The sequence below is a fragment of the Ovis aries genome, chromosome 1, assembly GCF_016772045.2.
Source record: "Ovis aries strain OAR_USU_Benz2616 breed Rambouillet chromosome 1, ARS-UI_Ramb_v3.0, whole genome shotgun sequence".
Taxonomy (NCBI): Eukaryota; Metazoa; Chordata; class Mammalia; order Artiodactyla; family Bovidae; genus Ovis; species Ovis aries.
This window is the reverse complement of record NC_056054.1, coordinates 4,788,452-4,812,292: the sequence shown is the minus strand read 5'-3', so window position 1 is coordinate 4,812,292 and position 23,841 is coordinate 4,788,452. Positions and strand designations below refer to the sequence as shown.

Here is a 23,841-nt window from a genome sequence, read left to right as displayed (position 1 = left end):
GATCCATTTTGAGTTAATTTTTGTACAATATGTAGGATTTAAGGTTTTTTTCTTCTTTTTTTTTTAATTTGTGGGTGTTCACCTGCTCCAGCACCATTTATTGAAAAGGTTATCCCTTCTGCTTGAATTACATTTGCATCTTTGTCAAAAATCCGTCAGGCTTATTTGTGCAAGTCTATACCTCAAAACGAAGATCATGGCATCCGGTCCCATCACTTCATGGCAAATAGATGGAGAAACAGTGGAAACAGTGTCAGACTTTATTTTGGGGGGCTCCAAAATCACTGCAGATGTGACTGCAGCCATGAAATTAAAAGACGCTTCCTCCTTGGAAGAAAAGTTATGACCAACCTAGATAGCATATTCAAAAGCAGAGACATTACTTTGCCAACTAAGATCCGTCTAGTCAAGGCTATGGTTTTTCCAGTGGTCATGTATGGATGTGAGAGTTGGACTGTGAAGAAGGCTGAGTGGCGAAGAATTGATGCTTTTGAACTGTGGTGTTGGAGAAGACTCTTGAGAGTCCCTTGGACTGCAAGGAGATCCAACCAGTCCATTCTGAAGGAGATCAGCCCTGGGATTTCTTTGGAAGGAATGATGCTAAAGCTGAAACTCCAGTACTTTGGCCACCTCATGTGAAGAGCTGACTCATTGGAAAAGACTCTGATGCTGGGAGGAATTGGGGGCAGGAGGAGAAGGGGACGACTGAGGATGAGATGGCTGGATGGCATCATGACTCGATGACGTGAGTCTGAGTGAACTCCGGGGGTTGGTGATGGGCGGGGAGGCCTGGGGTGCTATAATTCATGGGGTCGCAAAGAGTCAGACACAATTGAGCAACTGAACTGACTGACTGACTGATACCTCAACCGTCCTGTTTCACTGATTTGTGGTTTAACCCTCTACCAACGCAAACAGTCTTGATTATCATGGCTGTATAATAAGCCTTGAAATCACATGCATGGATTCTTTTTATTTTATTGCTCTTTTTTCAAAATCATCTTAGCTCTTCTAGATTCACTGTCTTTCCATATATATTTTAGGATAATCTATCTATGTTTATAACTATCTTTCTGGGATTTTGATAAGAATTGGATTAATCTAGTATACTGATGTGGAAAGAACTGACATCTTTACAACATTGGTCTTCCAATCCATGTGCATAGTATGTCTGTCTATTTGGGTCTTTGATTTCTTTCGTCAGCATGGTGTTCTTTTAGCATACAAGTCCTAGACATGTTTTGTTAGCTTTACACCTAGGTATTTCATTTCTGAGTGATTTTAAGTGATATATTTTTAATCCTGGTGTCTACCTGCTCATTGCTAGTAGATAGAAATATGACTGGTTTTTATATGTTTCCCTTGTATCCTAAGACCTTGCTGAATGCACTTTTTTATTTCTAGGACTTTTGAGAGTCCCTGGGGTTTTCTAAATAGCCATTCATGTCATCTACAAATAAGGACTATTTCTTTGATTTCCTTCTCTTGTCCTACTGCACTGGCTAAAATGTCTTGCACTATGTTCATGAAAGTGTACTGAGTGGACACACTGGCCTTGCTCCCAGTCTTAGGAAAAACACATTTAGTCTTTCACGGTTAAGTAAAAAGTTAGCTGTGGGTGTTTTTGTTAATTTATCACCTTATGGAAGTTCTCTATCCCAGTTTCTCTGAGGAACTTATTATGAGTGAGTGTTAAATTGTGTCAAATGCTTTTTCTGTATCAACTGATATGATCGTGATTTTTTTCTTCTTTAGCGCATTAATATAGTTCATTCCATTACTGATTTTCAAATATTGAACGAGGCTTGCATTCTTGGAATAAACTCCATTTGGTCATGGTTTATAATTCTCTTTATTGTTTCATTCTATTTCATAATATTTTGCTAAGGAATTTTGCATCTATATTCACAAGGGATACAGGCTTACGGCTTTTTTTGGTTTTGGTTCTGTCTTAGTCTGGTTTTCATTTAAGGGGAATACTAGCTTGTTATGAAATGAGTTGGGAAGTGTTCCTTCTTCCTCTGTTTTCTGGACATGACTGTGTAGAACTGGAGTTAATCTACCTTTGAACATTTGGTAGAATTCTCCAGTAAATCATCTGGCCCCAGAGACTCTACGTGGGGAATTGTTTTAATTACAATTCAACTTCTGTATGGTTGTAGAGCTAGTCAATTTATCTGTTTCCTATCAAATGAGTTGTGGCAGTTTGTATTTTTAGGGAAAGTGGGTCCATCTTATGCTAAGTTGTCAAATGATGTGTGTGGAGCTGTTTACAGAATCCGTTATTAAATTATTCTTTTTATGTCTGCAGTCAGTGGTGGCAACCCCTGCTTCACTCCTGATGTTGGTGATCTGTGACTTGGTTTTTCTGTGTTAGTCTTACCAGAGGTTTGTCAATTACTGATAATTTTCAAAAACTCAGCTCTGTTTTATTTACTTTCTATACTGTTTTTCTGTTTTCAATTTCACTGATTTCTGATCTCTATTTTCTTCTCTCTGCTCACTTTTTTTTTTCTCTTTTTCTAGGTTCTGAAGGTGGGAACTTGGCTGATGAATTTGAGCTTTTCCCTCTTTTTTTCTAGTGTATCTGTTTGTACTTAGTCACTCAGTCAGGCTTGACTCTTTGTGACCCCATGGACTGTAACCTGCCAGGCTCCTCTATCCATGGGATTCTCCAGGCAAGAATACTGGTGTGGGTTGCCATTTCCTTCTCCAGGAGATCTTCCTGACACAGGGATCAAATGCGTGTCCCTGTGTCTCTGGCACTGGAAGGTGGATTCTTTGCCACTGTGAAACCCCTATTGGTATATACTTGTCTTTACAGCAATCCAGTCATGTGATCTTTTTGGTATTTTTTTCACCCAGGAAGGGGCCCACGACGGCAAAAGTGCTGAGGGCCTAGGGTGACCGACTTGCTCAGTTGCCAGGGATTCTTTATCTACTGAACCATCAGGGAAGCCCCTGTGTATGTGTTTAAGGCTATAAACTTCCCTCTCAGGGCTGCTTTGCTTGCATCCCAGGTATTTTTATACCTCGAATTTTTGTTACATGTTTTTATTTCTATTGTTTTTCTTTGTCCTATGAACTAGAAGCGTGCTGTTTAGTTTCCCTGTGCCTGGACATTTTCTTGTTACTGTCCTGTTCCTGGTTTCTAGTTTTGAGTCCACTGTGGTAGGGGAAGACACTCTTCATAATTTCAACTCTTTTCAATGTATTGAGATATGTTCCATGGCACAAAATATGGTCCACCTTGGAATATGTTCTGTGGCCACTTGAAAAGAATATGCCTTCTCTTTGTTGGGTGGTGTTAGTAACTCAATAGTGTCCAACTCTTTGTGTAGCCTGCCGGGCTCCTCTGTCCACAGAATTCTCCAGGCAAGAATACTGGAGTGGGTTGCCATTTCCTTCTGCAGGAGATCTTCCCAACCCAGGGACCAAACTCAGGCCTTCTGCACTCCAGGCAGATTCTTTACTATCTGAGCCACAAGGGAAGTTGAGCAGAGTGTTCTATAAATGTCAACTAGATTCTGTTTGTGGCTGGTGTTGTTGAGTTCTTCAATATCCTTGCTAATGATTTTCTGCCTAGTATTTTATCAGCTCTTGAGAATGATGTGTTGAGTCTCCAGTTGTAACTGTAGATTTTTCTGTTTTTCCTTTCATTCTATTGGATTTTGCTTCCTATGTTTTGTAGTTCTGCTGTTTGGTGTATGAACATTTAGGATTACTATGTATTTTGTGGATTGGCTCTTTTACCACCCCGGTCTTTGACAATTTTCTCAGCTCTGAAATCTCCTTTATGTGATATTATAATAGCTTTCTTTTGATTGTTTGCATGGTATATTTTTCCCATCCTTTTACTTATACCTGCTTATATCATAATATATCAAATGAGGTTCCTGAAGATATAGTTGGGTCATATTTTTAAACACACTTTGCTAATCTCTGTCTTTTAATTATTGTATTTAGACTATTTACATTTAATATAATTATTGATATGTTAGGACTTCAGTCTACCATTTTATTTTTTTCTGTTATATTTTTTGTTTCTTTATTTGTTTTTTCCTGTCATCCTGTGAGTGACTTCATTTTTTTTTTAATTTTAGAATTTCACTTTGATGGTGTTCTTTAAGTGTATCTCTTTGGATAGTTTTCTGGCAGTTGCTCTGGGTGTTACATTATATATGTATAGCTATCCCAGTCTATCCATGTCATATTTTGAGTGAATTAGAAAAACTGTAATTCCCTTATATCCTTTAGCTCATACCCCCATCATTTCCCAACATTTTAAAATATTTCCTCTGCATACATTGAGAACCATGGCAAACAGTGTTATAATTTTTACTTCAATCAAATAACATAATTTAGAAGGGACAGAAAAGTCTATTCTTTTTACCTATGTTTTTGCTTACAAGTTCTTTCTTGCCATCTGGTACTCCAGGTTTTCCTTTCCATTTGAAGAAGTTCCTTTAGAAATTCTCCGAGGGTGATTCTACTGGTGAAAAAATCTTAGTTTTCCTTCATCTTGATTTCCTCCTCTTCACTGTTGAAGAATATTTTTGCTGGGTATAAATTCCGGTGGCATATAAATTCTTTCAGTGCTTGAAAAAGTATTGTATCCTTTCTTCTGCTCTCAATTTCTTGTGAGCAATGCACAGTCATTTAAGGGTTTTTTTTCCCCTATAGGTAAAGGGTCATTTTTTTTTTTTCTCCTTGGATGCTTTCCAGACTTCTTCCTTGTCTTCAGTATTCAAAAGATTAATTATGACATATCTCAGATCAGATTTCTTTGGATTTATTTTGTCTTGGGTTCACTCAGCTTCTTAAATCTGCAGGTTTATATCTCTTTATCAAATTTGGGAAGATTTTAATCATTACTTCTCAAAATGGGTTTTCAGTTTCATCCTCCTTCTCTCCTGAGATTCTGATGACATAAATAAGATGTTTTTTTACCAGTCCCACAGTCCCTGATTCCCTGTTTAGCTTTTTTCTTTTTTTCCAGCTGATTTTCTCTGTTCTTACTGGATAATTTCCATTGTCCTATCTTCCAATTCAGTGATTATTTCCACTGTCACCTCTATTCTGCTGCTGAGCTCAACCAGTAATTTGGATACTGTACTTTTCAGTTCTAAAATATCTATTTGCTTCTTCTTTGTATCATATACTATTTTGTTGAGGCTTTATATTTTTTTTAATCTGTGTATAGTAGCTTCATAATTACTCATTGAGAGATTTTAATCATGACAACCTTAAAATATTTGTCAGATAATTCTGACATCTCTGACATTTCAGACTTGGGATCTACTATCTATTTTCCTTCAGTTTGAGATCTTCCAGGTTCTTGTATAATGAGTGGCTTCCAATGACACCTAACCATTTTTGTATTTCGCTGTGAAGTGAGGTGAAAGTCACTCAGTTGTGTCCGACTCTCTGTGACCCCACGGACTTAGTCCATCCACGGGATTCTCCAGGCCAGAATACTGGAGTGGGTAGCCTTTCCCTTCTCCAGGGGATCTTCCCAACCCAGGGACTGAACCTAGGTCTCCCACATTGTAGGCGGATCCTTTTCAACTGAGCTACCAGGGAAGCCCATCATGCTACGAGACTCTGACTTTAAATCTTCTGTTTAAACTCTGACATCACTCTGTCAGGGTAACTGTGTGTATGTGTTGTATGGTTACTGTCAGGAAGGTAGAAGGATGGATTCCTCACTCCGCTGTGGGGAGGAGTTCCTTCTATTTCTGGGTGGGGGAGCGAGACCTCTGGCTCCCCCTGTGTGGTCTTCCAATGACACTGGGGTAAAGGTAGCCTTGTTACCACTGGGAACTGGTGAAAGTCCTGACTGTCCACTTAGCTTCCTCTGATCCATCCCAGCAGGGAGGGAGGGGTGGTGACTTTTTGGTCTTCTCTCACACCACTCGAGAAAGGATGTTGGGTTGCCTCCCATGTCTTCATGGGGTAGGCTCCTCATGCAGCTTTGCTGCTGTGTACTGGAGCAGGGATCCTGGTTTTTTTTTTTTTTTTTTAGGTGTTTGAATAGCGTGTTGTTGTCGTTCAGTTGCTTAGTTGGGTCCAACTCTTTGTGACCGCATCGACTGCAGCATGCCTGGCTTCCCTGTCCTTCACCATCTCCCACAGCTTGCTCAAACTCATGTCCATTGAGTTGGTGATGCCATCCAAGCATTTCATCCTCAGCCACCCCCTTCTCCTTCCAACTTCAATCTTTCCCAGCATCAGGGTCTTTTCCAAGGAGTCAGTTCTTCGCATCAGGTGGCCAAAGTATTGGAGTTTCATCTTCAGCATCAGTCCTTCCAGTGAATATTCAGGATTGATTTCCTTTGGGATTGATTGGTTTGATCTCCTTGCGGTCCAAGGGACTCTCAAATGTGTTCTCTGACACCGCAATTCAAAAGCATCGATTCTTTGGTGCTCAGCCTTCTTCATAGTCTAATTCTCACATCCATACGTGATTACTGGAAAAACCATAGCCTTGACTAGATGGACCTTTGTTGGTAAAGTAATGTCTCTGCTTTTTAATATGCTGTCTAGGTTTGTCATAACTTTTCTTCCAAGGAGCAAGTGTCTTTTAATTTCATGACTGCAGTCACCATCTGCAGTGATTTTAGAGCCCAAGAAAATAAAGTCTCTCACAGTTTCCACTGTTTGAATGGTGTAGGGTGGTTATTACCTAAAGTCTGCTTTGTCTGATATTGAGTTACACTAGCTACCTTTCGGTTAGTACTTTGATGGTTTATAGTTGACTGTTCTTTTATTTTCAACATATCTATTCTTTATGTTTAAAGTATGCTTCTTCATGGAACTCTACTTAATGTTATATGTCAGTCTGGATGGGAAGGGGGTTTGGGGGGAGAATGGTTACATGTATATGTATGACTGAGTCCCTTTGCTGTTCACCTGAAACTACCCTAACATTGTTAAGCGGTTATACCCCAATCAAAATTAAATGTTTAAAGTGTGAGTAAACTTTGTTTATTTATATCTTTTTTCAAACCCCATGAACAATATGAAAAGGCAAAATGCTTCTGAACTGTGGTGTTGGAGAAGACTCTTGAGAGTCCCTTGGACTGCAAGGAGATCAAACCAGTCAATCCTTCTGAAGGAAATCAATCCTGAATATTCATTGGAAGGACTGATGCTGCAGCTGAAACTCCAATACTTTAGTCTTCTAACTCGAAGAGCCAACTCATTAGAAAAGTCCCTGGTGCTGGGAATGATTGAACCAGGAAGAGAAGGGGATGACAGAGGATGAGATGGTTGGATGGCATCACCGAATTGATGGACCTGAGTTTGAGCAACCTCCAGGAGTTGGTGATGGACAGGGAAGCCAGGTGTGCTGCAGTCCATGGGGTCATGAAGAGTCAGACACGACTAAGCAACTGAACTAAACTGAACTGAGCTGTGCTTCTTATAAACAGCACAGAGTTTGTTTTTTTTTCAAGTATGGAAATAATTGTCTTTTAATTAGAACATTCAGTCTGTTTTCATTTCACGTAATTATGGATTTGGTTGAGTTCAATTCTATCATATTTGTATTTCCTTTCTTTTATTATTTACTAATGTACTTTTCTTTTTATTCCTATTTTTCCTTCCTGTATCCTTTTCAATTAATTTCTCTACTTATCTTTGCTATTCCTCTTTTGCTATACATTTTAGAGTAATTTTTAAAAAATTACAAAACACATCATTAGCTTATTACAATTTACCTTAAATTAGCCCTTCATGGTTTCCTGAGAAATGCAATCATGCCACACGCCCTTTTACTGCTATTTGCCCTTTCTGCTGCTGCTGTTCTGTATGTTGTTTGTATATATGGTACAGACACACATGGCTCTTACTCTAGCTTGCTTTAAATGCCAGGTTATTCGAGGAGTCCTCAGCCTTTTACATTCACCCCATGTTCCCGTTTCTCAGAGCTGAGAATTCCCTTTATCTCTCTGCAATCTGTTCTCCCACCTGAACTAACTCTCTTTCAGCCTGAAGAATAACATCCCTTTAGTGTTTTCATATTGTGGGTCTGTGGCTGATAAGTCCTCTCAGATCTCTATTTTCAGTTTTGAAGGATATTTTCATTGGGTATGAATTCTAGATTGGTAGTTATTTTTTTCCCAGTCCTTCAGGATGCCATTCCATCCCTTCTGGCTTTCATAGTTTCTGCTGAGAGACTTAGTAGTCTTTCTTATTTTTTCATGACCCTGAAGGAAATGTGCTTAAAAAAAAATCTAGTAAGACTTTCCTTTTGACTTTCAGCATTTTGACTGATGTGTCTGGACCTCATTCTTCTTGAACCTCAGTGAAGCTCTTGAATTCGTGGCTTTGTGTATTTCATCTGAACTTGAAAATTTAACAAACATTACTTTTTCATTTATTGCTTCTGTTCCATCCTTCTTTTTTTGGGCAAATTCTAATTGTGCATATGTTACAACATTTGACTATGCCTCAAATCTCCCTTCTTCTCTGTTCTTTATATATTTTTTTCTGTACTTCCATTTGTATTACCTACTGATTTGTCTTTGAGGTCAACCTGCATTTACTATGTCCATACTGTTGTTAAACCAGGTAGAAGACTCCTTGCTTTTGGATACCATATTTTTCAGTTGTAGAACGTTCACTTGTTTCTTTAAAAAGACAATTCTAAATTTCTATCTGCCCACACTGGCCATGGTCAAAGCTGGGGGCCACATGTGCTCCAGGTTACTCCAGGGCAGGATGAGGAAACCACGGCAAGACTACAGCGGGCCGTCTCCCCAGAGAGCGCCTGCCATGGATGCTCTTGCTATGGCAGTGATGTCATAATGGGGGCACCGCCCTTCCAGGGTTGACTGACAGTCCTGTGTATCTGGAAACTTGTTTCTGCCAGTACAGACTCTTTGTCTGTCTCGTTATCTTGTATACCTCAAATGCCTTGAACTGCACTTGGCATACAGCGCTCAATAAATACTACTGAAAGAAATAATTAGTAAAGATGATCTGTCTCTCAGTATCAGCTTTTGGATCTCCAAATCACAAGAGAAGGTGGACAAAACTGTAAGCTAAGTAGATTAAACTGTACAGTGAAATATAATTGCTGAGAGAAACAGGGTATAGCTTTGTCTTGTTACAAAATAAACATGAAACCACAGTAACTCACAGGGTGGTTGCTTGTTGAGTATGGAATAGCAAAGAAGGTGCCTGGAATCTCTGAATTTTCACCAATGCCATGACTGTGGCGTCTAAAGGCACTGATCTAGCTGAGAGGGGTCAATCTGCATAGGATCTAGATTTGATGAATTAACTCACTCAATAATATGCGCTGAGGACTTGCTATGTGCCAGAAAAGGTTACAATAGCGAGCAGCAAAGACAGTCACACAGTCTCTGCACTTCAGTAGATATGGGAAGGCAGATACTAACAAAAAGATCTTCAGTTCAGTTCAGTTCAGTCGCTCAGTTGTGTCCGACTCTTTGCGACCCCATGAATCGCAGCATACCAGGCCTCCCTGTCCATCACCAACTCCCGGAGTTCACTCAGAGCTGCGTCCATCGAGTTCGTGGTGATGCCATCCAGCCATCTCATCCTCTGTCGTCCCCTTCTCCTCCTGCCCCCAATCCCTCCCAGCATCAGAGTCTTCTCCAATGAGTCAACTCTTCACATGAGGTGGCCAAAGTACTGGAGTTTCAGCTTTAGCATCATTCCTTCCAAAGAAATCCCAGGGTTGATCTCCTTCAGAATGGACTGGTTGGATCTCCTTGCAGTCCAAGGGATTCTCAAGAGTCTTCTCCAACATCACAGTTCAAAAGCATCAATTCTTCGGCACTCAGCCTTCTTCACAGTCCAACTACCACATCCATACATGACCATGGGAAAAACCATAGCCTTGACTAGACAGACCTTTGTTGGCAAAGTAATGTCTCTGCTTTTGACTATGCTATCTAGGTTGGTCATAACTTTTCTTCCAAGGAGGAAGCGTCTTTTAATTTCATGGCTGCAATCACCATCTGCAGTGATTTTGGAGCCCCCAGAAATAAAGTCTGACACTGTTTCCGCTGTTTCCCATCTATTTCCCATGGAGCGATGTGACCGGATGCCAGTAAATATGACATGGAAGCCGTGACAAAGCACCAGGAAGCCACTGTAGTGCAGGGTCAAGTGCACGCAGAGCAACCAGAATTACTCAGAGGTCCCAGAAGGTTTTCTTGAGGAAAAAGGACTTGGACAGACCCCAGGGATGAGTAGGGGTTTAACTACACTCAGGACTGAGGGTGTGGGAGCAAACACAGTGCCTGAGAGAGAGCAGCATGTGCAAAGGCCCTGTGGTGGGAGGGAGCACAGTGTGTCTGACGGACAAACAGGAAGCTCAGGGTGCTGGAGTGCAGCCAGGGAGGGAGAAGTGGGTGATGGGCCTGAAGAGGAGAACCCTTCCCAGGTCAAGCATGGCTTTGTAAGCCTGGCAGAAGACTGTCACCTTTATCCTTGTGGGAACTAGGGCGTCATTGAAGGGTTTCAGTATAGAGAACTAAGGTCATATCTGTATTTCAAGAGGGGTGCTCAGGTGGCTGTATAATCTCTGATCAAGTCACTTTCTCTGGATAAAGCTGGAATAACACAGCCAAATTTTATCCCTCTGAGTCCCTTTTCTCCTTTCTGATCTTCAAGGTTGTCCATTCTCCTTCTGCTAATGGTCTTCTTAAGGAAGGGATTTAATATAGCTAATTAAGTCTCAGCTTATGAAACAAAATTATATTTATGTCTCCCAAGGCCGCTTGGATTGGAATTTTGAGAACTCAAAACTCTACAGTTACACAATCTGTTGGGGGTACCCTGAGCACATCTATTGTGTGTTCAACCAGTTTAATTCCAAGAGGGAAATTCACAGCAACCCTATCCTAGGACACTTCATGAGCTAGGACACGGTGGAGGGCAGACATCAGACTTCAAGGAATGAGAGGGGCAGCAGTGCCAGACCGATGATCAGCTATTGGTTAAGGAGAGGAAGCCGAGTCTCAGCTGGAGGGGTGCAGCCACCTCCTGTCTTCATTTTCCCTTTTGCTTAGCTTGATTTCCATGTTCAGTCATTACAGCATCACTTTTTTAAGATAGGAAATTCATTAACAGGGTCAACCAGTGGCATACATAGATGACCTCACCTATTTATGGGAATTACATATAAAGAACCTTCATCAGGCTATGGGCTTCCCTGGTGGTTCAGGTGGTAAAGAATTTTGCAATGCAGGAGACCTGGGTTCAATCCCTAGGTCAGGAAGATCCTCTGGAGAAGGAAACGGATACCCACTCCAGTATTTTTGCCTGGAGAATCCCGTGGACAGAGGAGCCTGGTGGGCTACAGTCCACAGTGTCACAAAGAGTGGAACACGACTGAGCGACTAAGCATGAGTTGGGCTACCATGATGGAAGCTCAGAAGAGGTGCATGAAGGACATTCAGGTGTTAATCTGAAGAGTCAGAGGTAAGCTGTAAAACTGTAAACTGTAAAATCAACACAAAAGGCTTCAGTATAGAGTCACTGCAAAGACACCACACATCCCCCTGGGCTGGCAAACAATCACTAACGCAGTTGAGAGTGTGACAAACTCAGGGAGTGTGTGAGCCCCAGGGAGGGCTGATGGACCGCGGGAACTTGAGAAAGCCCACACCCCGCCAGCTCCCCTGCCTGGAGTATCCTGGCCCCAGAGGCACAGCTGGCTCCGGACCCACAGGAAGCACATTCACCACATTTCTGATGCCAGTTGCGTGGGGGTTTCCTCCATCAAGAAACCTTCTGCAACACCAGCTGGGGCTCTTACGATCTAACTCAGTTCTGGCAGTGTCGACCTGGAGATACAGAGTCTGATCCCATAGGTGAGGGGTGATATTCCACAAAACCGCCCCCACTCCACTCCAAATGACAATCACAAGTCTAGATTGTCACCTGTGCTTCTGATCAACTGGCTGTAAATCTACATTTCCCACGACCCCCTCCTTGGGTTTGATGAATTTGCTAGAGTGGCTCACAGAACTCACAGAAACACAACTATCAGGTCATCAAAGGACACGATAAAGGACACAGAAGAACAACCAGATGAAGAGGTGTGTACGGCAAGGTCTGGGAGGGTCCTGGGCATAGGAGCTTCTCTATGAAGTTGGGGTGTGGTGCCCTTCCAGAAAAAGCAAGAGGATCCCAGAAAAAACATCTACTTCTGCTTCATTGATGATGCCAAAGCCTTTGACTGTGTGGATCACAACAAACTGTGAAAAATTCTTAAGGAGATGGGAATGCCAGGCCACCGTACCTACCTCCTGAGAAACCCGTATGCAGGTCAAGAAGCAACAGTTAGAACCGGACATGGAACAATGGACTGATTCCAAATTGGGAAAGGCTGTATATTGTTATATAAATATGTCAAGGCTGTATATTGTTACCCTGCTTATTTAACTTCTGTGTAGGTACATCATGTGAAATGCCGGGCTGGATGAGGAACAAGCTGGAATCAAGATTTCTGGGAGAAATATCAATAACCTCAGATACGCAGATGACACCACCATTATGGCAGAAAGCGAAGAAGAACTAAAGAGCCTTTTGATGAAGGTGAAATAGAAGAGTGAAAAAGCTGGCTTAAAACTCAGTGTTCAAAAAAAACAGATCATGGCTATCCAGTCCCATCATTTCATGGCAAATGGATGGGGAAACAATGGAAACAGTGTCAGACTTTATATTCTTGGGTTCCAAAATCACTGCGGATGGTGACTGCAGCCATGAAATTAAAAGACGCTTGCTCCTTGGAAGGAAAGTTATGACCAACCGAGAGTGTATTCAAAAGCAGAGACATCACTTTGCTGACAAGATCCTCCTAGTCAGAACTGTGTTTTTTTCCACTTGTCATGTATGGATGTTAGAGTTGGACCATAAAGAAGGCTGAACATTGAAGAATTGATGCTTTTGAACTGTGGTGTTGGAGAAGACTCTTAAAAGAGTCCCTTGGACTGCAAGGAGATCAAACCAGTCAATCTCAAAGGAAATCAATCCTGAATTTTAATTGGAAGGACTGATGCTGTAGATGAAATTCTAATACTCTGGCCACCTGATGCGAAGAGCTGACTCATTTGAAAAGACCCTGATGGTGGGAAAGATTGAAGGTGGGAGGAGAAGGCGGTGACTGAGGATGAGATGCTTGGATGGCATCACTGACATGATGGACATGAGTTTGCGCAAACTCCGGGAGATGGTGATGGACAGGGAAGCCTGCTGTGCTGCAGTCCAAGGGGTCGCAAAGAGTCGGACACGACTGAGTGACTGAACAACAGCAAGCCTTCCAGCACGTGGTTGTGTTCACTCACTCGGAAACTCTCCAAAGCCCGTGATTACTGGAGTTTTACAGAAACGCCCTCACACGGGCACGATCAAGTATTGACTCCATGTCCAGCTCCTCTGCCCTCTCTGGGGAACGGGGTGGATGGAACTGTGATTTCCAGGCTTCGGATCGCAGCGTGGTCTTTCCAGTGGGAACAAGCCCCAACCTGGGAGCCACCCAGAAACCCACCTAGAATTGCTTCATTGTAACGAAAGAGGCTTCCAGTGCACTTACCACTTAGGAATTTACAAGGGTTGCAGGAGCTCCACGCCAGCAAGTAGGGGCAGAGACCAACAGGAGCATTTTCTATTATCTCACAGGACCCAGCACATAACATTGAATATTGGGATCTGACTGGCCTCTAAACCACTGGTAGATGGATGAGTGGAGACTTAAAATTCATTTCATCAGATTCCCTGACTCTCCAAGAACCTGCTCTTTGCCACTGGCCTCCTCCCCCACAGATCTTCTACAGGGAGGTGGGCATTTGAGGCACATGTCCTAGCTCCTTGGAGAGATCTCATCCCGCCTGTGGGCTTGGGTACCACGGATCTGCAGTGAGGAGGGCAGAGAGGTCACTCCCAGACTGGATTTATCCCATTTATGATCCCACAGCCCTAAGGGCTATGCATTTGGTGGACCGATGCACAGTGGACCAAGGGAAGCTCTCCACAGGCAGGCACGTTTCCTGGAAAGCAGCCCAGGGCAGCCAGGGTCTGCCTGCGGCACACCTGGACCGACCCTGGCCTCTGGGGCCGGGCTCCTGGTCACCGTTCAGCTCTACCCTCCGCCTCCTGAGCGTAAGCGTCACTCACCTTTTTACCTCCTTTCTTCTTTCCTTGTCTGGCCGGCAGTTCCTTCTCTCTGCTCACAGCTAGTTTCAAGTTTTTTAGTTCCTGTCTCATCAGCTCATCCACCTAGGTCAATACAAAAGATACTCTGTTTTAGGTGAATTTGCCTGCTTTGTGTTTTCTTTGCGAACTTAGAAACAGCTTAAATTCTGGGTAGGTCGCTAACAGGGCGTGATAAAGAAGCGCTGCAGTGGAAGACTTGACTAGGCCTCCAGCATTAAGGCCATTTTACCTGCACTCTGATCTCTGACTCCAGTTCCTTCCGCTTGTCTTCCTTAATCAGTTCAGGGTCATAGTCCTGCGGGAAATTCCACGATTCGTCTTTATTCTTCCACAGGTCTGCACTCCAGAAGGACAAAGAAAAAGAAAACGATTTTTTTTTTTCTACATGAAGACTAACAAAGGCAGTTTCGTGAAATGTAACACAAATTCAATCTTCTACCCTATGTCTTTCTTTTCCACTTTCCAAATGGAAGAACTGTGCCTATACAACATCTAAAAAATAAAGAAGAAAGTTGCTAATGTGAAAAGCTCCAATAATGAAGTATGAAACAAATGGTACTCTTCTGTACCATTATAGTCACGTATGGATGTGAGAGTTGGACCATAGAGAAGGCTGAGTGCCAAAGAACTGATACTTTCGAACTGTGGTGCTGGAGAAGGCTTTAGAAAATCCCTTGGACTGCATGGAGATCAAACCAGTCGATCCTAAAGGAAATCAGTCTTGAATATTCATTGGAAATGCTGAAGCTGAAGCTCCAATCCTTTGGCCACCTGATGTGAAGAGATGACTCATTGAAAAAGACCCTGAGAAAGACTGAAGGCAGGAGGAGAAGGAGATGACAGAGGATGAGATGGTGGGATGGCATCGCCGACTCAATGGACACAAATCTAAGCAAACTCCAGGAGACAGTGAAGGACAAGGGAGCCTGGTATGCTGCAGTCCATGGGGTCACAAAGAACGGACATGACTTAGCGATTGAACAACAACAGTAATTATGGGGTTATGCAATTATAGGTGACTGTTTCTGTAATAACGTTTTCCATTCGTTCTATTATTCAAATAATTCAATGAAATGGGAGAGATTTTGTTGCTAGTCCAGCTTACCCATGATTTCCCTTGGCCCCTATTAAAAGCCAACACTAAACACACAAGTACCCATTACTCATCACGAATTCAAAAGCTGTGTTTTTGCATTACTTTTGGGATGTTTTTGAAATCATATATATTTTACATGTCCCTTTGGCCTTACCCTGGCAGTTAGGAGGATGCTTAGAGGAAATAAGGGTAATTTTGTATCACTGGAATAAATGGAAATAAAGCTCTTTTCTCAGAAGGGGAATTCCGAATGTTCACAGAGGGGCAGACCCCTGGACCCTGGCCGTGGGATTGGAGGATCTCCCAGGGGAAAAAGACTCGCCAGTTGGGGAAGGGATCTCTTCCTTGAATTTGTGTTCAGACTGTGATGAAAATCTGCTGGAACCAAACCTGCAACCACCACGTAGCTGGGCCACTTCGCTGGGAGCTGGTCCCTGGGGGCACTGACGCTGCTCAACTCAGGAGGGCAGTCGAGGACTGCGGGGCAGCCCACCTCCATCTGACAATGGCTACGACTAAGAAAGGGGGCCCGTGCGGGGTCTGGACAGCAGGTGGTGAGGGACAGGGTGTAAGCTTGGCCAGCAGGGCCTCCCCTACGCACACTGATCCTGAGGTCAGACAGGAGTGTGTCCCCTGCCACAGCTGACCAAGTAGCGAGGGGCTGGCACTTACACTCAACACCCAGAGGACAGTCGCGGCCACAGACAGAGATGCATGTCTGGGTGCACAGGGAGCCAAGCGGTCAACCTTGTAGGCAGAGGGCAGAGAAGATTCTTAAGAGAGTCAAGCGGGCACACAGATGAGAAAGGAGGGTGGACTCTCTGGGTAAATCACAGAGGCCAGGGGTGGAGCAGAAGCAGTGAGACAGGAAAGGAGGAGGGATGAGACATGGTGGGAACTGCAGATCCCGGGCGACAGAGCAACAGGGCCACGAGAGGCAGACACACAAGAATGGACAGCCAGGCAGGGAATGGCCCCAAGCTCCGGCCGGGGGGAACCCATCAGGGAGATCCCGCGTCCTACCACTTACCAGCTGCTGGTCCTACATCGTCCTCTGCTTATTAGCAATCTCCACCCCAAAGGGGCAAGGGGCCAGGAGGGACAGTGGCTGTGCTAAGAACACTTAAAAACACTTGTTTTTAGCAAGTGGAAGAGAGGACACAGGACCACGGGGCATGTCCTCTTACAGGGGTCAGAGTCAGGACCACACAGGATACAAATGGAGGGAGACGGGGAGCCCCGATTTTCCAAAAGTGTGGGTCGGTTGCACAAGCCCTGGGGGGACACCCTGACGCTGCTCCCAGAGGCTGGCAGGGAGGTTTCTGGAAGCCGAAGAGGATCATCGCAAACTACTGACCTCACACAGGTCTGGTGGGCCGGCTCACTTCCTGGACAGCTGGCTGGGCAGAGGGGTTGGCCTGTCTGGATTACAGGCCTGGCGAGGGCTCTCAGGCTTAGCAGTCTCCCCTCAGCTAATTCGAGGGCAGTGTGGCTTGCACAGGGCTCCACCAATCCTTGGCTGATCATAGGAAGATAGGAAGGAGACATCTACCAGTGGTGCAAAGTTTCAGCGGCAGGTTTTTGAAAAAGATGTTGAATGTGCCCAGATCTTTTCTAGGGTGACTACTGTGAATTTATAAGAAAAAGTGGTGAAATTTTCATAAAATTGATGCACCCATGGGTTCTTCCCCGGCAGGGTGGCCAGGTGAGAGGTGGCCCAGCCACCGCTGAGGCTCAGACAATGGGATGTGATCATGGGGCTGGAGGGGCTTGGGGGTGTGCCTCCCGGATGCCAGTCAGAGGTGAGGGTCAAAGGTCAAGGGGAAGGAACCTCCCTGGTGGTCCAGTGGCTAAGACTCTGCACTCCCAGTGCAGGGGGCCCAGGCTCCATCCCTGGCCAGGCAACTAGGTCTCATATGCTGCAGCTAAGAGTCTGAATGCCACAACAGAAAGAACCACAGGCTGCAAGGAAGATCAAAGATCCTGTGTGTTGCAACTAAGACTCAGCCAAATAATTTTTTTTTTTTTTTTAAAGTTCAATCAGGGCTTCCCTCATAGCTCAGTTGGTAAAGAATCTGCCTGCAATGCAGAAGACCCCAGTTCAATTCCTGGGTCAGAAAGATCCACTGGAGATGGGATAGGCTACCCACTCCAGTATTCTTGGGCTTCCCCGGTGGCTCAGCTGGTAAAAAATACGCCTGCAGTGTGGGTGACCCGGGTTCAATCCCTGGGTTGGGAAGATCCCCTGGAGAAGGGAAAGGCTACCCTCTCCAGTATTCTGGTCTGGAGAACTCCATGGACTGTCTAGTCCATGGGGTGGCAAAGAGTCGGACACGACTGAGTGACTTCCACTTCAAGCAGAATCACCACCCCAATGGGGGAGGTAGCCAGCCTGGGACTGCTGGGTCCCAAGGGGCAGGAGACCCAAACAAGACAGATGGGGACCAGGTTCGGCAGGGATGGGCACACAGGAAATGGCTGGAAAGCTGGCTCTGAAGAGTCATCATTTTGAATAGTCATTCCCATGGAGAGTGTTAGCAAGAGACAGCTATCCTGCTCATCAGTGTCAGGGCAAGAACTCATTAACTACATGGTCTATACCATTCCTTTGATGTGAAAAAATATCTTAAGTCATAAATATCTGAGAGTTTATTCTTTGGCCTGGACCCCCTGGAAGGGGGATTTTGCAGTGAGCTTGTCAGGTGTGCGTACATGAAGGGCAGTTAACTCATAGGCCTGAAGGCAACTGCTCCTTCTCTGTGCATTTTCTGAAATCTACATAAGCTTACAGTGAGGGAAAACTCTGAAATGTAGGAATAACATGGGTTTAAAATTATTTTTTATGGGTTTAAAATGGTAACTTTTCCCCCTTGAAAATATAACTGCGCTAAAATGTTCTATTCGTCAACAACACTGGGATTTTTGTGCTGGCTCAGTGGCAAAGAGTCCACCTGCCAAGTTCAGTTCAGTTGCTCAATCGTGTCTGACTCTGCGATCCCGTGGATGCCAGGCTTCCTTGTCTATTACCAACCCCCGGAGCTTGCTCACACTCATGTCCATTGAGTCAGTATGCCATTCAACCATCTCAGCCTGCCAAGTAGCAGACGTGGGTCTGATCCCTGGGTCCAGAAGATCCCCTGGAGAAGGACATGGCAACCCATGCCAGTCTTCTTGCCTGGGAAATCCTATGAGCTGAGGAGCCTGGTGGGCTGCAGTTCATGGAGTTGCAAAGAGTCAGATATGACTTATCGACTAAACAACAACAACACTCAGCAATAACAACTCTCTTCTAACAGATGATGACTGAATCTTGGTTGATGATTAAATCTCTGCCAGCAAAACCCACCTGCTTCATTAAGATCTTTTAGAGCAAAACCACTTTGTTATTCAAAGGAAGCTGCTTTGCTATTTCAGGGGATAGATAAGACAGGAAGTAATGCATTTAATAGTGAAAGGAACAGAGAATATTCAACAGAAAAGAAAGCAAGATACGATTATTTATGTGGAAGCAGTGGCACCTTGTGACATCCGCACTCGAGCTGTGCCTCTGATTTACAGATAAAGCACTTCCGAGCAGCCTTCATGGGTTTTACTAGAGGTGACGTAAATGGACCTCCTTTTCCACTGAAATGTTGTTTTTCTCATGACACTTTTGCACAGGGCACGTCTCGACCCCTTCGAGGATTTCATGGACATTTATAAATGCAGGAAGCTATCCATGCTCTCAAAGGGAAACAACTGACCGCTCTTTCCTGTAGCAGAGAACGAGTTTTTAATCTGAGAGTGGGAGAAGCCAGGGCTGGGGCAGTTTTCATCTGCTCAGAAGTGGACCGAGGAGGGGGCTTAATATCAGTGATTAAAATGCTAATGCTTCCTTTGAGAAGGAAAGCCTTTGACTTTTAGGAAAAGGAGTCTCAGATGAAGACACTGAATTTCTGTAAGTTACCGAAGACATGCCAGATAACTCATCAAATACCCCAACAGCCAGCGAGTAAAATCACGGTTCATGCCTCCTGCTCCCGAGCAGCTGGTAGTTTTCTCAGCCTTGATGGAATTACAGGGTAATCACACACAAGGCATGGGCTGTTTCAACAGCTTTGTTGTGTGGGTCTGTGGGCTTCCCATAGGAATGTTAGATGTCCCCCAAATTAATTTTTATCAAAATAACACAGTACCTTAAAGCCAGACAGTATTAAAACAATTATAATTTAAAAAAAAACTCTGCCTTCCAGTTACACTGTCCAAGGGCATTTATTCCTACGTTCATTTGTTCATTTAAAATGCATTGGCTAGATTCAGAGTTATCCATAAATCTGATCTATTCATAAATTATGAAACTCATGCCCTGTCCCTGGTGGCTCAGACAGGAAAGAATCTGCCTGCAGTGCAGGAGACCTGGGTTTGATCCCTGGGTTGGGAAGACCCCCTGGAGAGGAAATGGCTACCCACTCCAGTATTCTTGCCTGGTAAATCCCACGGACAGAGGAACCTGGTGGGCTGCAGTCTATGGGGTCACAAAGAGTTGCATGTGACTGAGTGACCGACATACCTTCCCGGTCCTCATAGACCCATTGCCCTGCCGTGGGGAGATGGAAACACACCCCTGGAAGTCAGGCAGAGGTGAATACTGTGGCTCTGGGATGGGCACAGGTGAGGCGGGAGACTGTCATCCCACCTGGGTCTCCGGGGAGGCCTGAAGGGACAAGCATTCCAGGCAAAGGGAACAGAAGGCACGACAGCCTGGAGGTGTGAGTGTGCGCGGCTTGCGGGAGGAAGAGCACAGGGCCCGCGGGAGGAGGATGTGAAGGTCCAGCTTCACTGGGCCCTTCCGGCTGTCATCTAGAAGGATAACATCTAGGGAACACACTTATGTTGCTGCTGCTTCTTACGTCCCAGCCTTTTCTTCCAATAATTTATTTTAAAGTTTTCATTGGCGTATAGTTGTTTTACAATGTTGTGTTAGCTTCTGCTGTACAACAAAGTGAATCAGCTGTGCCTCTTCACACACCCCCTCCTTTCTGGATTTCCTTCCCATTCAGGTCACCGCAGAGCACTGAGCAGAGTTCCCTGTGCTATGCAGTCTGTTTTCAGTAGTTATCTATTTCACACACACGGTATGTTCTCACCAGCCACCTGTTCCATGCATATGGTGCGTTCTTATAAGTCACCTAGTCCATGCATATGGTGAGTCCTCGTGAGTTGTCTATTTTATACACTGTATCAGTAGTGTAGATATGTGGACCCCAATCTGCTTCTTGACTCATCAAGTTTAGACCCAAGCTCCTGACTCCCTGTGAAGGGAGGGGAGGATTTCGCCCTCTCCCACTTTTCTCTCTTCATCCAAGCAGTTACAATCAGAGGTGAAGGAAGCCAGGCTTTCCAAGTCTTGGGCGTGTGCTGACTTAAAAAATAGTCACAGCCTCAAAGTTGAGAGTTATGTTTTTACTCAGTGGGAATTTTTAGGACTTCAAGCCCGAGACAGCATCTCCAGTAGCCCTGAGAGAACTGCTCTGAGGAGTGGGGTGGGGAAGAGTCAGGTTACATAGAAGTCTTCCAACAAAGGGCAGGTAGTCTGAATGTTAAAAGCATTTTTGTGAATTAAAGAAAGCCAGATACCTCACGTCAAGGACCTTAGCACTGTTCTGTGTGCAGGAAGACGCAAGAGTCTGGGCTCGCTGAGGTCTTTCCTTCATATGCCTCTCAGCTCTCTGGGACCGGTGTTCTGTGTGTTTCGCATCCTGAGTTCCTCCATGCTCACTGTAGGGAGTGGCTGCAGCCTGATGGCTGCCAGACCAAGCAGGTACTGTTCTCCTTCCTGAGTGCCCTTAGGGTTCAGAAAGTCACAACTGGAGGGCTGGAATCACTGATGGCTGTGACACCCGTGTTTACTGATGTGGCAGGAATACTCCATTTCTCAAGTTTAAGACACTACTGAGATGTACCCAGCACCCGAGACGTCTCTTCACACTGGCAGTCGCTCTCGGGACCCCCTGGAGGGTGGGCTCCACACGGTGAGGGAGTAACAGGAGAATGAAGGAGGGACAGGCAGGAAGCCCCAAGGACAGCCAGCAGGGCTCCAGGAGAGGGGGTTCTTTAGAAGAAAATGAGCTGACAGTTCAAAGGCCTGGAAAGTATCTCCAAGGCTGGTGATGCACAAGCAGAATACGAGACAAGAGATGGTGTGTGCAGACCAGTACATAATGTCCTGGGATGGAGGGCAGCTACTGTGTGGGGCCTAGCCCTGAGTTCCAGGGCACCCCAGCCGGGCCTGTGACTCTGCAGGGTGGACTACCACGATTCCTAGCTAGGTCCCTTGGAAGTGGGTGTGGCCAGACTAACCAGCCACCCATCTGGTGCCACGTCCCCACCCGCCCACCACCTCAGCCCCTGGCTGTGCAGTGAGCCCGCTGACGGCATGCGCCTCCAGGCCAGCACTGCACCTGCACACCGAAGCCAGCCAGTGTTTGCTGAGTGAATGTGTGAGTGAGCGGACGCTTGACAGAAATCATAGAGTTGCCATGGGATCCTGAATCCTACTCCTGGGTACGTATCTGGATAAAACTGTAGTGTGAAAAGATACAGGCACCCCAGTGTTCACAGCAGCATTATTTCCAGTAGACAAGACATGGAAACAGCCTGATTGTCCACTGACAGATGAATGGATAAAGATGTGTCCCGTCTATACAACGGAATACTTCTCAGCCATAAGAATGAAGTAATGCCATTTTCAGCTACATGGATGGATATTATCATGTTAGGTGAAGTAAGAAAGAAAGACAAACCCCATATGATACCACTCACGTGTGGAATCTAAAGTATGACACAGATGAACATATCTTCAAGAGAAACAGACGCACAGATGTAAGGAACAGGCATATGGTTGCCATGGGGGGGCGTGGGGGGGGCCGCGGGGGAGGGTTGGATTGGGAGTTTGGGATTAGCAGATCAAACTGTTATACACAGGATGGATAAACAACAAGGTCCTGCAGTATCCAGCACAGGGAAAGACACTCAACATTCTGCAATAAACCATAATGGAAAAGGACAGGAAAGAGTGGATATTCTCAACACGAATGATGGCAGGTCTCCCACTGTACCTGCTGACCGGGCTGAGTGATGTTTATGTCTTCCTGGTTGTTGTAAAGAGAAGTGAGATGGGCGTGAAAACACGCCTTCCATGTCGTGGGCGCCTGATCAATGTTAATTTACCCTCCGACCTTCTCCCTCCCCCATTAAAGCTGTTGCCAAGTCCTTCCGAGGTCATCCTTTCCCGGTGCTTCTGCCTTAGCTCAGCGTCTCCGGCTGAGTGGGAACCTGGCCACTAGTGGTGAGCGAGAGAACTGCAGGAGGGACACGGACATTCTTATTTTACAGAACCAGACAGCCCATCAAACCTGCCACGACTCTGACAGAGTTGCTAAGGGTGAGGCTCAACAAACTGGGGGTGGAAACCATTCATCAATTAAAAACACATACTAAATAAATAACAGTCCCACTGCAGTCTGGCTAAGGCCAAAGAAAGAAGGAGCCACATGCGTGACTGAAGCGTGGAAATATTCTACTTCACACCCTTATGGCATTTCTCAGGAGTTTCCAAATAGCACTAATGACCAGGGTCACCCTGGCAGGTCATTCTGTTTTGGGATTTATCATGAGGGTGGAGTGGAACCAAAGGAATTGGACAACCATTCCAGTAAATTATAATGAGAACATCTCAAAGGCCAGTTCATACACTTGCCGAAAGAGCCAGATTACATTCTGAACGTGGGACAAAAGAATTAGGTGTCAGCGTGCAGGCACGTGTCCTAGGCTAATAGGATTACAACATTTTACTGTACATACGGCACTGATTTTCTTAATTTAAACAATCCAGGGAAAATCCTTCTTCCCTTTCATTCCAAGCAAGAGAATGTTCAGCCGACGTCTCAGGGGTTTAAAACAGAACAGAGGTCGAGACATATTCTCATCTTGCTCTTTTACCACCTATATGCTTTGAAGCCACTCAAAGCAATTTTAAGAGACGGACAGACAGACTTGGTAGTGAACTGCATGTTTGCAGCCTCTGGAGTTTGAGCAAACTCCGGGAGACAGCAACGGATGGGGAAGTTAGATGTGCTGCAGTCCACGGGGATGCAAAGAGTCAGATGCGGCTGAGTGAGTACGCAATGACAAAAGCTTTTCATGGCCGGGCGTCAACGTCTGCCCAACAAGGGCACCCCACCCGCCTGGTAAACTGACCTTTGTAGACGCTATTTCCTTCCTCCATCGTGTGAAGGAAAACGCTCGGTGACATTTTCCACATCTCATCTTCTTCCTGCTAGAGCGGAATAAACACCCGTTAACGACAGGCAGTCTACCTGCTGCAGTCAGACACTGAGCGGCCCGCACACGCGTGGTCACGCCCACTGGAGAAGCACACGTTCGCTCCTGGTTTGTGGGCTGAAGGCCCAGCCCCTCGTCCGCCCGCCTGGGCGGCTTCCCTGCTGACAGTCTGCGCTGTGTCCACTGACTAGCGCGGGGATGGGTGAGACTTAGCTCCACTGGTGGGC

General features: G+C 45.1%; 1 protein-coding gene across 7 annotated transcripts in view; it reads right to left on the bottom strand.

The window, feature by feature from the left end:
• IQCA1 (IQ motif containing with AAA domain 1) overlaps window positions 1-23,841 on the bottom strand; it is a 195,052-nt gene that overhangs the window by 75,062 nt on the left and 96,149 nt on the right. For 5 of the 7 annotated variants that reach the window (XM_060399176.1, XM_060399154.1, XM_015091828.4 and 2 more), the window contains 3 exons: window positions 23,531-23,609; window positions 14,426-14,532; window positions 14,158-14,259 (listed from right to left, as the gene is read on the bottom strand). In XM_060399176.1, coding sequence (XP_060255159.1) covers window positions 14,158-14,259; window positions 14,426-14,532; window positions 23,531-23,609 — 288 coding nt within the window. The remainder of the gene's footprint in view (window positions 1-14,157; window positions 14,260-14,425; window positions 14,533-23,530; window positions 23,610-23,841) is intronic. The other 2 variants (XM_060399155.1, XM_060399162.1) reach the window with 1 other exon arrangement.